The 16,589-nt window shown below is 47.2% G+C and overlaps 1 protein-coding gene across 1 annotated transcript in view; it reads right to left on the bottom strand.

Annotated features, from left to right (window-relative positions):
* LOC138582000 (sterol regulatory element-binding protein 2-like) overlaps positions 1-16,589 on the bottom strand; it is a 401,726-nt gene that overhangs the window by 317,601 nt on the left and 67,536 nt on the right. The window contains exons 2-3 of the mRNA XM_069652893.1: positions 12,501-12,872; positions 12,077-12,285 (exon numbers count right to left, since the gene is read on the bottom strand). Of these exons, the coding sequence (XP_069508994.1) occupies positions 12,077-12,285; positions 12,501-12,872 (581 nt within the window). The remainder of the gene's footprint in view (positions 1-12,076; positions 12,286-12,500; positions 12,873-16,589) is intronic.

Genomic DNA, 16,589 nt, shown 5'->3' with positions numbered 1-16,589 from the left:
GCAGCCCAGTCTGCCTTGTGCTGGTTTGCACTGTGCATGTGAGAGAATGATTTTAGAATGGGAGTAAAACCAGTCAGTAATGAGCCGTTGTGCCCATGTGGTCAAGGAATGCAAGGTACCTTATATAATAATGTGCTAAGAAAAAGAGAAGGAGCAAGCCAGGGGAGCAGAGTTGAAGAGGAAGAACAGGAGCATTCATCCGTGTGTAGTATACAGTGCAGGTCATGAAGAAAAAAAAGCGGATTGGATGAATGCTCTGCATGAACAGCAAACCGAATTACTACAGTATACTCGCAATACTACAAAAGCGCACCATGCACAGTAATATGTTGCCCAGAGTGAAAAAAACATCTATTCTTCAGGAAGGAGAAGAAACGCACGTTTAGGGAGCAGCTAACCATGGTCATTTCAACCATAGCCAACGAGCGGTCGTTAATGTCATGACTTGACGAATTTCTCCCTGGCATCTATCGTTTTGCACACTGTGGATTAGAAATTGTACATTTCTTTTATGGAATACGAATGAACAGCCCATGGCGGAGGACAAGTAATGTGCATGCACACAGATTTTGCACTTTATAAAGCAGCAATTTGCATCTAGTAGTTCAGTCCGAAACGAAATGAAAAGATTAAGTGTGAAAGTAAGGTTTGCTTTGTTAGGATTTTCTGTTACACTGAATTATTACAGCATTCTGCATTGATATGCACCAACTCAATCCGAAAGAAGTTTCGTTTTGAACGTTTGCGACTGGAAATAAGGGTAGGCAAGACGGCCAAAAACTGAGCTGATATCAGAGGTTAAAATGTAAATTAAAATAGTCTCGGTAAGGGTAAACCCACTGCCCTTTTGTAGTCAATCCTCATTGCTCACATGTGAACAAATTTCTTACAGACGGTTAACTATCACAAACTTAACCATTACCAATCTTAGGAAAGCACATCTAACTACTTCTCTAAAGTAACAATAACTTTAGTTGTCACGACTCATCCTTCAGTTTGCACACTTTGTCCACCCATTGTCAAGTAGACAATCAAAAAGTGATCTTTTTGGCCAATGTATCTAGGAGGATTTATACAGTGTTCTGAAATTGAAACGGCATCTTGTTTTCCTATTATCCCTATTGGTTTTATAATCCACACATAACCAATCATTAACAATTCTAAAACATTCTCGCAAATGGAAACATTGCTGACAGTGCGAAATAAATGAAAGGTGCTTTAAACACTTCAATGGCCCAACTATGTACATGGCTCACACTGCAGTATTTGCATAATAACAACTACTGCAATTCAAGACACAGCATAGTTAAACAAAATTCTCTAACACAGACACACACACACACATACTGAACAGCAAAAGGTTAATTTGTTCCGATAAACTCAAGGCAAAAAAGATCCACGATCAAACACTTAGCCCATCATGCCCGATATAACAAGCTGAAACAGGTTCTAACTCGTTTTCAAAGCGTCCACCAAATTCTTGTTAGATTCCAAGCATGGTGCAGGATCCCTACAAGGAAAATCCAAAATCGAGTTTTCTACGCCATGCAGGAAATCCAAAGCCTGACCTAGTGGAGCAGTAGGAACTCCTCCTTTGTGTCTTCAAATGATTTCTGCTTTTAATTGCGGCACAGTGAAACCTGGCCGCTCTCAATTTGGGTGTCTGGCCTCCTGGTATGAGGCCTGTGTGGCACGAGCAGTTTTGCCTATATGCTCAGCTATTTGTTGCACACACACACATGGCTGTAGGGACTGTCCCAAAGTGGTTCTGGCATTACTTGAGACAGGAGGGCCCTTCTCTTTCCGGTCTCAGCTGGGAATTCCAAAAGTATTTCTCCAGGCCCCATGAAACCTCTATACTGCCTTCCTCCTTTCCACATCTGTAATGGCCTTCTTGCTTCATTGTTAAGCCCCCCCATCTACCCCAGTCAGGCTACTATATACCATTTGAGCTTAACAACCGGACACCAATGTAAAGTGGACTAACCAATGCAGGAAGGGCTTCATTGTTAAGTAGATAATTTTTCCAGTTTATCCAACTAAAAATGATTAAAGTGAGTAATCAAAAGAGAGGAAACTTCGATAAAAAACAAACATGATTCCAAGTTGGCAATGGGCAGCACCTAGACGCGAGCGTGAGAGCTCCGTCTCTGAGCTGTCCCACCAACCGAGCACTGGCAACAAAAAGGCCTTGGTGGGTAATGTTAAGGAGTTGCACATAGGCACCATCCACCTCTCAGACCATGCCTCCCACATTAGGATTTGCTGTTGGCGAATCAGGGCCTCTGGAGTTGGTCATCCCCCCGGGAGCTTCTAATCAACAGTATTGAGGGAACACATGGAGGCCAAATTGAGGATTTTTTTGCACTTCACACTTCCTAGGAGGCATCAGAGAAGAGTCTCTGGGATGCCTTCAAAGTGACTTTTCCGGGAGACTTGAAAGTGATGCGAGCAGCAAGGGTGGGACAAACCAGGGCGCTGGAAACAGATCTAGAGCTAGAACTCCAAGATGTAAGCAAAATGGAAACTGATGCGGGGGGATGAAGCTCCGCAAAAGATACCAGGGCCGTCGGGGTAAGCCCGATCGCCTACACACTAAAAAAGCTGTGAAAGGGCTGCTATGCCTGCGGCAAAATTATTATATAAAAGCAAATAAGGCCGACAGGTTGTTAGCACAGCAGTTGAATCAAAAGGCAGCGTCAGAGGTAATCCAGTGACTTACAACCTCCCAGGGGGCCAAGGTCATGACAACACAAGACATCATCAAGCAATAAACAGCCTTTTTAGTCCTCCCTATACTCATCTGATTGCCCCGATCAATCTCTGCAAGAGGAGTACCTGCATGCGACTCCACATCGGAGATGCTCAGGGCTATAGGGGATCTCCCGCTCAATAAATCCCCTGGCCCGGACAGCTACCCAGCCGTATTTCATAAAGCCTTACAAAAGCAACTGGCCACCAAAAGCAACTGGCCCCCAGAGTAACAAACTAAAAACCCTGACCCCATTACTGCCACGATGGAAGAAGCAAAACTAGTACTCTTCCCGAAACCAGCCAAAGATCCCTTGTTGTGTGGGTCTTACAGACCTATCGCTCTAACATCAACGCTAAACTATATACGAAAATCCTAGCGAAAAGGCTGGAGGAGGTACTTCCCAAAATAATTCACCCAGACCGATCATGGTCTATTAAGTGGAGGCAAGCATTTCATAACATACCGAGGGTCTGCCATCTCACAGAGAAAACCAAGAAAGAAACGACAGCGGTCCTTCTATCCCTAGATGCAGAAAAAGCATTTGATCACGTGGAGTGGTCTTTTCTGTTCCGCACGATGGAAATTATGGGGTTTGGGATATCCTTTTTGCACAAGATTCGGGTCAATTATAGTAACGGGACTGTTTGGATTGTGATCACTGGCCAACTCTCCTGGTCCATTCCAGCCAGGGTGCCAAGTAGGACTGCCCCTTCCCCCCCCCATCCTCTACGCAGTCCACCTAGAACCTTCCTTAAGTAAGATTAGAGCTGCAGGGTCAATTCGGGGGATTCCTTTCAGAAGGGAGTACCACAAAGTGATGGCATTCGCAGACGATATGCTCCTCTCAATTACAGAACCCAATCGCACCCTCCCGGGTGTAATGAGGGAGAGAGGCATTTGGGGCAGTAGCAGGGCTGAATGTCAATATTTCAAAGTCTGAAATCCTCAGCGTCTCCCAAATTTCTCGCTATATCACAAGGCGGCTCAACAGAGGATAATCAAAGATTGGTTTACTGGGAACCCTGAAAAGATCTGGGTGCACATGGACAGGGCAGTAACTGGGACCCCCCGGGGGAGAGCCTATAGCTCAACTAGGGGGACAGACCACAGAATGTACACATTGCGTGGCTGCTAGGCAACACCTGGGATAGGGCAGCGCTCACAGCATCACCTCATTCTCGTCCCCCTTCACTCCACTCTTTCACCACCCACAATTCTTCCCAGGCCTACTGCGGGGCACCTTCTCTAGCTGGAATGTCATGGGATGCTAAAAAACTGGGGACATGGAGACCACCAGGGAACGCAGATGGTAATGGCCGCCTGACTCTCGTCTCCGTAACCCGCTGAATAAAAAGGAGGAGAAAGCACATATGTTGCCACCCACCCGGACCCAAACAGCGACAGAAAAGGTGGTGCATGACGGGCAAGCTTTGAATCAGCAAGCAAGCTCATCAAGGAGCCACGTTGAGGAAAGAAACGGGGCCCACACCAAAGACAGCCTAACGGTCGCGCCTTCAAGCAGCGCAAAATGGAAAAGCGGGCACTCGGCGAAGGACAAGAAAGCAACAGGACACTGCCACGGAGCAGGAAATACCTGCAATTCCCTAAGCCTCGTGGGCTGCCTACAGCTAGCAGCGAGGAGCAGCACCCGACAAGCCGGCGCTGTGGAACAGGGGTGCATGACAGGTGCAAGGGCGGCGCAGTGCCTTTCCGACAAGGCACAGGGGAAGGAGAACAAGGTCCGGAGAGAACAGGAGAGCACTAGAGACACACGAGGCAGAAAGCAGAGCCACAACGCAGCATTATTGGACCAGCACCAGCTACACAGAAGGTGAGAATCAAGCGCCCAGAACCCAGTGCAGCTGTAAACCCAGTCCTGCCTCACAAGTTGGCGGCAAGAGCCTACCAAGGTGCCACACGTGCGTTGGGGTGATCTCCCGGAAAAGCAACGGTGTGAAAGGGCAAATCTGCGGGGGGGGGGGGCAGGGGGTGAGCACTGAGATGGACTATCACGGGCTGAAAAGAAGAGGAGGAATACCACTGCCCCCTCCCCTTCACCCCCAGCAGCCCAATAAAGAGGGTAGGGGCATTCCCCTTGCACACTGGGGACACATTAAGACACATTAAGACCAACGGACTGCTGCAGGAGCAAGGACAGACCCCCGGGAACAATAGCTGACAGGGCGGTAGCAGCCAAGCCACGAAGCAAAAGGGACAAGCCCATAAAGGCCAATCGTAGGTACCCAGGAATGCAACGGGCTGCCCATTCAGGGAAAAATTTAGAAAACAAATAGACACTTCAACACTGGTGACCCAGGAACTCGTGAGAACAATGGGGGATGCCACAATTAAGGAAGACTGCATGTATCAAGTCCAAAATAAGAGCTCTGCATACAGATATTCAAACATCCATCTCTGAACTACGAGGGAAGATGGAAAATCTGGAGCAGACCAGTTAAAAGCGGATCTTTTGGAGACGAGATTAAATGCAAGAGCGACCGACATAGAACTCAGAGAAGAGGTTGCCCTAAACCTTGATGACCTAGAAAATAGAGAGGGAAGATCCAACCTATGCATAATTGGCCTGACAGAAACGGAAGGGGAAACACCCACCCAGGTTGAGAAGAACTTACAGGACATTGTGAAGCTCCTCTACCAAGCAGGAGGAGGGAAAATAGTCCAAATGGAAGGAGCTTGCAGAGGAGAAAGAGCATTCAGTGGTGGGCCATGCTCCATTGTGGTGAAATGTCTCCACTACAAAGAGAAAGCGGAGAGCCTATTCAGAGAAAAACAGATGCAGGAAGTTGAATAGCAAGGATCCAAAGTGAAGTTGTTCCAGGACCTGTCAAGCTTTACCTTGGGGCGACGAAGGGAATGGAGGCCGCTCACATCATGGCTCATGGACAAATGGATCTGATACAGATGGGCATGCCCCTTTGCACTGCTCTTCGAAAATGGAGGTGAAGAATATAGGTCACCACGCCAGAAGGTGAAGCAGGTCCTACGACACCTTACAGAAGACACCGGGACAAGGGCGCTGACAGTCATGTCAGGCCCACATACGTCTAGTAAAACTGCATCCCATGACTGGCCATCGAGGCACAAAATATGCAAAACTAAATGATCTTTCACACACAAAACGGACCAGACTCTAAACAATGGCCTCAAAAGGCCCAGGCAGAATGGTTTGTGTGAAGGGGTGGGCAAGCAGGTAGAAAGCTTGCATGATTCTGAGCGAGGAGTCCTTACCTGGTGGCCCTCAGTTTGAGGAGGGCGACTCATTAGGGTGTGACATGGTTGTTTCACTCAATATTTCTTTTTCTGGTGTTTTCCTTTTATTTTAATTTATTTTTAACGGGGTGGGAACAAGGGGGGGGGACAGATGGGTGAAAATCAAGAGGTGGTGAGAGGATGGGAACAGATCAATACAGAAGAAAAAGGAGGGGAGAGTGGAGAGCCGAAAAGCCCTAAACTGGGGATGGCGGGAATGAGGAGACAACTGGCGGGAGAATGCCTCCTGCAGTTAGGCACCCTGAATGTTAAAGGGCTCAACTCCCCGCCTAAAAGGATGCTGGTAGCACGAGAAAGCATCCCTGGATATTTTGTTTCTGCAGGAGACAACACAGAGCTGGAGAAGAGAGACCCCTGAGAGGAGGAGGGAGGGGACATGCCTACTGGGCATCTGGCCACATAAAAGAGGGGCAGGGTGGGTTTAGTGCTGCATAGGCGGCTCTGCCTTGTCGAGCCTGACGAAATGTCCCTGATGGGGGGAGGCTACTACTAGTCCAAGGAACATTGGAAGGGGCATGTGTTATATTCGCCTCCGTATATACCCCCAACCCAGGCCAAAACGCATTGAACGAGGAGGCATGATCTATAATATTGAGCGGGAGCAGTCATAATTGGGGAGGTCTTTAACTCGTGGGGCGGAGGTGCAACTAGACAGAAACGACAAGATACCAACAACCAGGGCTTGTGCAAAGGGGCAAAAGGGGTGGCTTTAGAAAATGCCTATAGGTCAGAGGCCCAATAGACGTGTGGAGTGTGACACACCCAGACCAAAAGATCTACACATTCTTTTCGGGAGTGCATGCAACCTTCACCAGGATAGACTACCTTTTGTTAGACAGGGACCACGCATCGCGAGTTAGGAGCAGCACTATTCGACCGGTGGGCTGATCAGACCACAACATTGTCACCATGTACCTCGACATAAGGGGCATTAATGAAAAAGGGTTCAGGCTGGCGATGCAATGACTTCCTCTGGCGGGACCCACTCTATGCGTAGCGGCTGCATGGAGCGCTGGAAGAGGAGTATTTCTAAGTAAAAAACAATTGGGAGGTAGGGGAGAACACACTCTGGGAAGCGGGTAAGGCCACATGTAGGGGGCCTCTGATAAGCGAAGGGGCTAGAAAGAAGCAGGAACGAAAGCTACAGGAAGATAAGATCTGCACTGAAAAACCTTGATATGGAAGGCAGATTACCCTGTGAAGGGATGTATGAAGAGGGGGAACTAGAGGCTCTCAAACAGAAAAGAAGAACTGAGGTCACTGGGACTGGGAGACACAATCAGGAAACAGATATTTCTGAAGCAAAAGTTCTATGAGAGGGGGGATAAAGCAGATGCCCTATTGGCAGCCAGACTGAGGGAGCAGTGAGCGGACAGATGGGTGAGCGTGTGCAGGGAGTAGCGGGTCACTGGGCCACAACCCCGGAAGAGGCGGCAGACCATTTTGCAGGATACTATGAAGAGCTGTATAGCAGTGAAGGAAAGGGAGACCACACAGGGATGGAGCCATACCTAGACCAGGTAGAGCTGACGCAGCTGCGCCCGGATGAAAGGGCGTTCCTAGAGACCGCCTTCACGTCCGATGAGGTACGGGCTGCCATAGCTAGATTAGCAGCGGGGGGTGGGGGGGCCAGGAGAGGATGGTTACACCATGGGACTCTACAAAAGGTGCTCGGGAAGTCTGAACCACCCACCCCACCCCCACTTAGCCAAACTGTTCAACCACATAATGGTAATCGGGGCGAGTCCCGCCATTATTCGAAAGGGTGCCGATCGTAGTGAAGCGGCAAATATCCCGCTGACTGCAAATCATATCGGCCCATCCCCCTATTAAACACAGATGTGAAATTATATACTAGAACCCCAGCTACCCGACTGGAGGAAATCCTGCCCCGCCTAATACACCCAGATCAAGTGGGCATTGTGAAGGGTAGGCAGGGAGCAGAAGCAATGCTCAAAACCTTGGATATTAAACACTCCAGGATAGAAGAGAGGGAGGGGGGGGGCATGTGCTGCTTAGCCACTATTTGGAGAAAGCCTTAGATTGAGTAGAGTTGGGGTTCCTCTTCACAACACTTAAAAACAGGTTTGGGGAAATTGTTTTTGAAAAGGGTAGAGGCGATCTACAAAACCCTGACAGAAAGGGTAACGGTCAACGGGAGCACATCCAGGGAATTCTGCCTAGAGCGAGGAACCCGACAAGGCTGCCCACTTAGGACTCTGGTCCCCAGGGTCCTTTATCTCTACTAGAGGTTACCAATAGCCATACCAGGGAACCATTTTACAGAACTGAGGCGCAAAATCAACAGAATTATATGGCAAAGGAAGAAGCAGAGAGTAGCATACTCCACCCTAATGCGTACCAAAGAGATGGTGGGGGGTGGACGAGTCTGCCATACATGTACACACTATCGGGCAGCACAGTTCAGCACTTGAGAGGGACAAACAATGGGTGGAAATGGAAAACCACTTGTGGAGACCTGTGACAATAGGGGATTGGTTGTGGGCCCCAAAATCAACAGTCCCACGGAAAGTCCTAGACCACAGAATACTTGGTCCACTGCTAAAATTATGGTGGAACATGCATGAAATGAAGGGAATCACAACATGGCCATCCTCGCTGAATCATTTATGGGCATCCCCGATTAGGGATAACATTAAAGAGCCACAGCACTTCCAGAAGTGGTTTGAGGCGGGCCTGGAAAGGGTGGGACAGATGGTGAAGGGCAGCACCTGTATCTCACTGGAAGAAAGACTCAACATAGGGCCCATGTCAGTTTTTCACTACCTGCAACTAAAGGAAGTCCTGATGTCAATTTAGTGGGGGGACAACACAGAGGGAATTAACACCACTGAAGCGAATACTGAGCAAGCCCGCATCCTTGAAGGGTCTGATCTCCCGAATGTATAAAGCACTACTGAGCGAGAGGCCAGACGCGAGGGAAGCCCTCGGGTAAAGGTGGGAAAGGGACCTGGGTAGATGTATCCATGACGGCCAGTGGAGGAGTCTTTGCTCTAATGCCCACAGAAATTCAATCTCCTGTCAGTACAAATTACACGGGCTAAAACCCCTCTACAGGTGGCAATACAACCCGGTCCACCGTTCTAAAATTCAGTGATCGAGCCCATTGGGCTGGAGAGGGTGTGGATAAAGAGCAGATTACTGGCACATGTGGTGGGCCTGCCCAAAAGTTCAGAACTTCAGGACGGAGGTCTTGAGATGGGTAAAAAGTCTGGCAGGAATTTAAAGAAATTGCAACCATTTGCTAATTTTATTTGGGTTGGAAGAGGTGGATGGGCGCTGGGAATATCTCACACACATGCCACACTTTCTACTATTGGCAGCGAGGGTGTGTCTTGCCATTTGGTGGAAAACTGAAAAACTCCAAACCGAAGGAATGTGGGCCCGAAAAGCCAGAGAGATCTATGACATGGAGAATAATACAGGGGCACTACAGGACCTTTCGCCCTAGAGAGAAATGGAATGGTCACCCTTCCTCAGTGCATACAACTGAAGGAGAGCTTAGGAGAGAAGAAACGTTATAGGGCACGATTTTACTACACACCCCTTCAGAGTGGCCTAATCCTCCAATCACCACTGAACTATTAAATAACCCTACCCATCTTGGTAGGGGGAGTTTGAGGGGGTATGGAAGAGATCGAAAATACAGAATAATGTTTTATGGTTTATATATTTTTCAAAAAGTTAAAATGTTAAACTGTATGCCGGTGCCAATTACATATAAGAATATGTAACAGTAATGGCTGAAATATATGCACTGTGGCTCGGGCTTAAATAAAGAATTAAAAAAAAGAAAATGCGGGACATGTTTCAGGGTCTACAGGTCAACTCATTTGAACTGTGCAAAACAGATGGGACTGGGGGAAAGCGACAATATCTGCAGCTAAGACCTCGGCTACTGGCCCCCGCTACCAAGGCAGCTGCAACCACACCACTTACTTGCTTTGAAAAGTACCTCACTAGTAACCCGGCGTGAAGAAAATAGTCTCCAACATTTACAAACTCCTAGCAGACAGTACACCCAGCTTACAGAACTCATACATGATTAGATGGGACTGGGCAGTCGGGGAGGCCATAGACTTAAGAGGACTGGGAACACTTATGGCGGGACATCCCAAAGCTCATGACCCAATGGCACCATACGCCGGCACGACTACACTCAATTAGTGGGAAAACTTCAAAAGATGGCTGGAGTGAATGCAGCGGTCTGGTGGTTTTGGGGGGGGTCACATCTGGTGGAGCTGCCCGAAGGGGACGTAGTTTTTGAAAATCATTAACGGTCCTATGGACACTATTTGGCACCCAGGTCCAGAGGGGTATCAAGGAATGTATACTAGGGCTTGGGGACCCAGAATGCAGGTCATGACCGAAACCTAGCAGGATAGCTTATGCAATTTTAAGGTTGGCTGCAGTACTGTTAATGTTAGAGGATATTTGTACCGTGCACTATCACCACCTATCACCACTGGAGTGGTCTCCTGGCGGCTCTGAAAAAGGGAAGGCGGGGGGTGAGTTAGTGGGAATAAGATGGAAAAGTGCAAGAGAGCAGTGATGTGCTGTTGGCAGCCTCAGCCCGGTGGGTCCGTTGACTGGGCTTGGCCCGTTTTATGGTTGGTAGTCATCGTGTGCTGTTGTGCGAGTCTATGTGTGGTTTGTTTTGTTGTTGCAGTGTAATGACGTTTGTGCGGATTGCTGTGTTGTAGACTTGTGGTTGTGTTTGGTTAGAGTTTGAGAGGTGTATGCAGAGGGGTGAAATTGTTAGTGGATCGGTTAATTGGCATTGCTGTCCTTGCAGTTATGTCTAGGTGTGATGCTTGCTATCATTCACTATTCCATCCGAGTGTGGCACTTGCTAACCTTCAATATTCTATCTAGATGTGAGGCAGGCTAGTGATCACGATTCCCAAACACTTGGTGGCATTCACAATTTCATTTAAGTGTGGAGTATGCTAACATTCATACTTCCATCCAGATGCGATGTACTGCAATGTACTGGTAATTGCGCAGTACTGGGAGAGCGAAGGAACCTCCCAGTGAGCAAGACTGGATACCTAAAGTTTAGTACTTTGTGGCACTAGAATGGATCACTTACTCCCTTACAGGGGGATAGCTCCAAATTTTTGACAGACTGGGAACAGGTTTTTCCCTTCTTACACGATGACCTTCGAGAACCCTACTGCCCACAAAGACTGCGCATTTTTGTAATTATCTGAAAAGCACACAGACAATCCTATGTCTAAACCTGGCCCCACACCTACCAGCGTTGAGGTGTGTTGGGGGGGGGGCAGGAGGGTGAAGAGGGTAATGTTGAGGAGGTGGAGGGGGAGTTTACTGTTACAATTGAAAATGCCAATAAACAAACGTTAAAAAAGAAGAAAAAAAACGAACATTTACATTCATCGTTAATTTCGAATGCTTGTCAACATTTGCAGAGAAAAGGGCAGAACAAATGTTGGGGGTGTGGGGGTTGCTTAATGACTAAGTTCTTATGAGGGGATTAAAATGGAACCGACCTTGCTTCATCTTATAGCAGAAGGAGGCAAGAAAGGGAACCGCCGAGGAGGGCCCAGCGATCCAAAAGTGCAATTAGGAAGGTCACATTGGGTGAAAACCCACAGAATAGAGATTCAGCCACAGATCCACCACATTAGCATTTTAGTGAAGACTGGGTGCACCATTTCTTCCCTGACCCTATATAGCTTCAGGTTTACCCTTGACAGTATAACCTTCCAATTGTTAATTGTACCCATATTATCGTACCTGTTTTTTGTGCAGTGTCCCATTTCAGGATATATAAATCCCAGCACGTACATACACACATTAATGCACAGCGGAGAGAAGGTGGGAGAGGTTTGCAGGATGCTTGAAAAGATCAATGGTAAGCTGGTTTGGTAACAATTGTATTAACGGTCCATTATCCTAATGTGTTACATTGCACTTTTAATTCTGCCCCAGATATTGGTTAAGCCCTGTCCCAAGATCAAACTTCTCTCAGACACACATACGTACCGGAACCTGTTGTACCTGCTGCGTCATGGTCTGAACGGTGGCAGGGGCGAGAGTCTGGATGGTGCCGGCAGCAGAGGGTGCAAGAGTCTGTATTGTGCCGTTGGCCTGCATCAACAGGCGCTGGCCTTGCATAGTCTGCATCTGTTGCTGGATGGCAAGAGATTGCACCTGGGACGGAGTCATTATGCTCTGAACTTGGGGCTGGAGCACTGCAACGAAAAACAAGCACAATGCAGATAGCAACAGTAAACATCAGGTGACAACTGGGCAAATTCATAAGTGGGGGAGAGAGTCTTAGGACGAACGGTATGTACTCAGTTCAATAGCCAAGAGAATCTCATTGCACTCCAATGGGTTTCATTTCACATGCTCTCACAGTCTCTTCTATGATGGAAAAAGCATGAACTACACAGTTACAACTTACCTGAGAAACCACCAGATGCATTCTGGTATATCACCGGCTGCTGGATGAAGCGAGTTTGGGTGGCAGTGCAGAAAGCCGGTGCGATCATCATGGTCTGCTGTTGGAGCTGCGGTTGGATCAGGGGGCGAGGCTGGAGAGTCGGGGTAGTGCGTTGTGGCGGTGTAGCTGCTGGCGGGACTTTGACTGCAGACGGCGTTGCCTGGGACTTCAGAGAGAGTGGGGGATAAGGCTGCTGCTGCTGCTGCCCTGCGCAGTACGCTTGAGGCATGGCCGTATCCGTCGTACCATCTGTTGCCTGGAATGTGGGGCAGAGTTGCTCCTCAAACAGTTCTGGAAAGTCATCAACCTGGTTGCTGACAAACTGAAGCATTTCTGTGAGGGGAAAGTTTGGGCAGGAGGGGTGAGAAAAATACATCATCAGTTGGCAGTTAGGCCCTGCGAAAGGCTATAGGTTTACAAAGGCAGCCCACACTCGGATTCTCATTCAATTAACAAAGCCTACATCAAAAGGGCTTGGTTCGAAATTGAAATTCATGGTGCAGGAACGTTTCGTCTGACAAGGGGTCAACCATTGTGGCCCAGGAGCCATTAATATTCAGTTAACATTCAGTCTCATAAATGGTCTACCTGAAAGATGACAGAATTTTCCAAACTGTGACATGCATTCAAAAATACAAATGCCTTGCACCCCATTTCTATTGCGGGATTGCTTGGTCTTGTGCGGTTAGTTAAATCCTCTGCCCCAAGCTACGTTACTGTACACATCTTCACTTTTAAGTTCACTTTAAATTGATTTCCCTTTAATTTATTCCACACCTTTTTCCTATCCGTTCTTCCATCTTGCTGCTCTCATTTAGTCTTTCCCCATCTTTGTCACTTTCCCCATCTTTGTCATACCTCTCCCATTACATCCATTACTGTATTGCTCTCAGTTACCGTCCCTTTATTGCTAAAGCATTTTTCTCCATGCTGACACATCTTTCTCTGTGAAGCGACCTTGCTCACCCTTTCTCTCGGCTGATGTTGCTGCAGAATGGGTGCTAATGCATAACATGCTCCAAGTCTATCTTCCAAACGAGATGCAACAACAACTTAGTGGCTAGAACAGATTACCATCCATGCTTTGCAGGTCTTGTCGAGGTTTACTAATGCAAAATCCCAGACAGAGTGAACGTCAGCTAGGTACATTTGTGTGGCACCAGTTAGCTTGCAGAGCCAAAAGCAGCTCCTGGTAGTTGTTGATGTCAAGCTAACCAGACTCTTATCCAGGAGCTAAATAGCTCACAGCATATTTAAACCCTGTGTCAAAGCAGACTGAACTATTAGACATCCAGGTGGCCCCATTAGTTAGTATCTACAACACAATCATGCAGGGTTTTAGGTTAATCAGGGCTCAGTATAGTCGCTGTTCATATGGGATGCCCCTAGGGGCAGCTAGATCGTCCTCTGCTCAATCACTCCAAAGGTCTCCCAGAGTTGACAGGCATAATTGGGTTTCTCAAGTAGGATATGGCTCTGATGTTGCAGTTAGAAATGAGGAGGGGCAATAAAACGTGTATGGAACTGCTCAGTCCCCTCCAAGCACTGTCGAACATTCCGATACCTAGCCTTCTGGAAGGTATTTTTTAGGCTCATCTGCAAGCAGTGCTCAACGCTTGAATCTAGTGGTTCTCCTCGTTTGGTCTTTTTAGGGCAGTCCTCTACAATTAGGGTTGGATGTTGCACGAGTAGTGTTCAGAGTTTAAGGTTCTGCGTAGGGGGAGGCACTTGGTTAAGTGCTTTGGGATCTGCAAGTCTTCAGGGCTCTGTCAGCAGCAGAAGTGACTGGGGTGGCAAGCCAGCAGGATTTCGAGTGCACAAGGGTTGAGGCTCATGACAGGTTGCAAGGTTGGTTGCGCCGAGTCAATGGGAACGATCAATGACCTAATCTCACGCAGATGGAGACAGGTCCCAGTCTCTAGGCGGATGTCCACTCTCAAGGGGTCTTTGAAAGTGTCAGTCCCTGAAGGGCTTTCTTATGTCGATCCTTGCCAAACATAACTGAAGCAGACCCTCATTTATATGGATTGGTGAGGGGGGGGGGCTTCCTGGGGAAGTACACACAGGCCCCAAACATAGGGTTATATTTAAATATGTTGGCAGCCACACAAAACAAATCCACCCACTCGTCAAGTCAACAGGGAGTTGCTCTAGACAGTACGTCTAATTTTCAAATGCGTACAAGGACCATAGTATCCAACAAAGTACAAAAAAAAAATGTGCTACAGATTTGATCAGCAGATAAACACCTTACACGTGGGGATCAAGAAAGCAAGGTGCACTAGAAACAATCATCCTGGCTATGGAACAAACTTCCCCAGGATATAAACATTGCAGGGCCCATGTAGTTCAGGAAAACACGCTCCTGTTCAAATACCAAACACAGCAAAAACAAAGTCAATGTTAAGCACCGGCAAAGCCAATAGTTTGCCTTTTGTATAAGCACTCGACAAGCAGCTGCCAGGCAAAGCCATCCTATACCCACCCCTATCACTCACCCCATTTGCCAGCTGCCACATTACAGGCAGGTAGTACCATCATCTCTGATATATTGCTAGTATATGATTATGTAATCATATGCATAGCACAGCAAGTCATATGGCTAGCATTACAGTCACACTTATAAAAAGTCTTTAGAAAATCCATCCAAATCGACCCCTCCGCCCACTGAGAAAAAGAATGAAAACCGAGAATGGGACTGAAAAGTGAAAAGGGGGTGAGGGGTGTAGGAGGAGACTGTGGCTAGGCATATGCCCTTCTATTTAGAAAAATAAATACAAAGCAAAAAAAAGTTTCTCAAAAAAACAATCAAAAAGGCAAATAAAACCCATTCTTGTTAAAGGGTCATTCTAATTTGTGACACTACTCGCAGCACTGTACTGAGAACAACCCAGTGACTGATCATGTGCATTCTATGTATGCTTGGTGATGTATATGTAGTACGACTATTTTGAACATGGTTGGCCCTCGAATCTTCCTTAATAGGTTCAATAGATACCAGGCTTTTAACATCTGCACCAGGGTTAAAACTAAGTGTTCTTTTTAAGACATCAGAAGAAGTGGGTATCTCCCAGTAAAAAACTCGCATTATGCCATGAGATGATCACGGATGCACAGGTTGCCATTAGAATTTGCTTTTACAAGCAGACAGAGGTTCGCTTAACCCCAGAAACATTAACCTACAAGGCAGCACCAAGAGGCCACTTTGTTAATATTGGAGCACTGTATAAACAAAAAACAACGAGGTACCTTTTAAATTATGCTGCTATACAACCTTGATCTGGTTAGGTGGAAGTACCTTTTCATTCGACCAGCGTAAAAGCATCAATGGTACCTCCCTCTTGTCCCCACGACTGAGGCCCAGGAACAATAGGATCTGCAGGACTACAACAGTAACAGAAGCCAGCTGGGCCCCTTCTTCAGACTCAAGGTACTGTGTAACGAGTGGTACTTACCTTTTGTTGTGTGTAGCTTGCTTGCTCTTACTGGAGACTTGCATTTGCTGCCCTCTGCAGAGTTGATTGCATCTTTGCTTTTCACGAGCCTGCCAGCTTGTGGCCCAACAGTGATTCTTTTACAAAAATAACTAACATTGTGCAAGACTTTTGTTCGATCTTCAAGAAGTGCCTCAGCTCCCCCAGACTTTGCTCAATTGACATTGGCCGTCCTGGCTCCCTGCAGACTCTTCTTACCCTCTGACTTGGTGTTCATTTGTCCCTCCAAAAGTCAGATATAAAGTTACTTGTATAGCTGGGAAAGGGTTAACCTATATTTTTTTAAACCAGCTATTAAATGAATAAATAGTTATTTTAATAAGAATCCTTGATCTTCTATTTTATTTATTATTTGACTACTTGTATTTGTGAACCTCTATGTTGGACACTACAGCTCACATTGACCCCTCTTGAGATATGTCTGGCTGCTCAGTCACTCTACCAACTTGTGTAGTACAGACCTATACCAAAGGTTTGGTTACCTATTGCCTAGAGACAAGGCTGGTGTAGTCTACACCACACGGTTACCACACACAATCTTGCCTAAAAAGAGCAG

Source organism: Ambystoma mexicanum, chromosome 3q, assembly GCF_040938575.1.
Source record: "Ambystoma mexicanum isolate Mex_15411 chromosome 3q, UKY_AmexF1_1, whole genome shotgun sequence".
NCBI classification, from domain to species: Eukaryota; Metazoa; Chordata; class Amphibia; order Caudata; family Ambystomatidae; genus Ambystoma; species Ambystoma mexicanum.
This window is presented reverse-complemented; position numbering and strand designations above follow the sequence as displayed.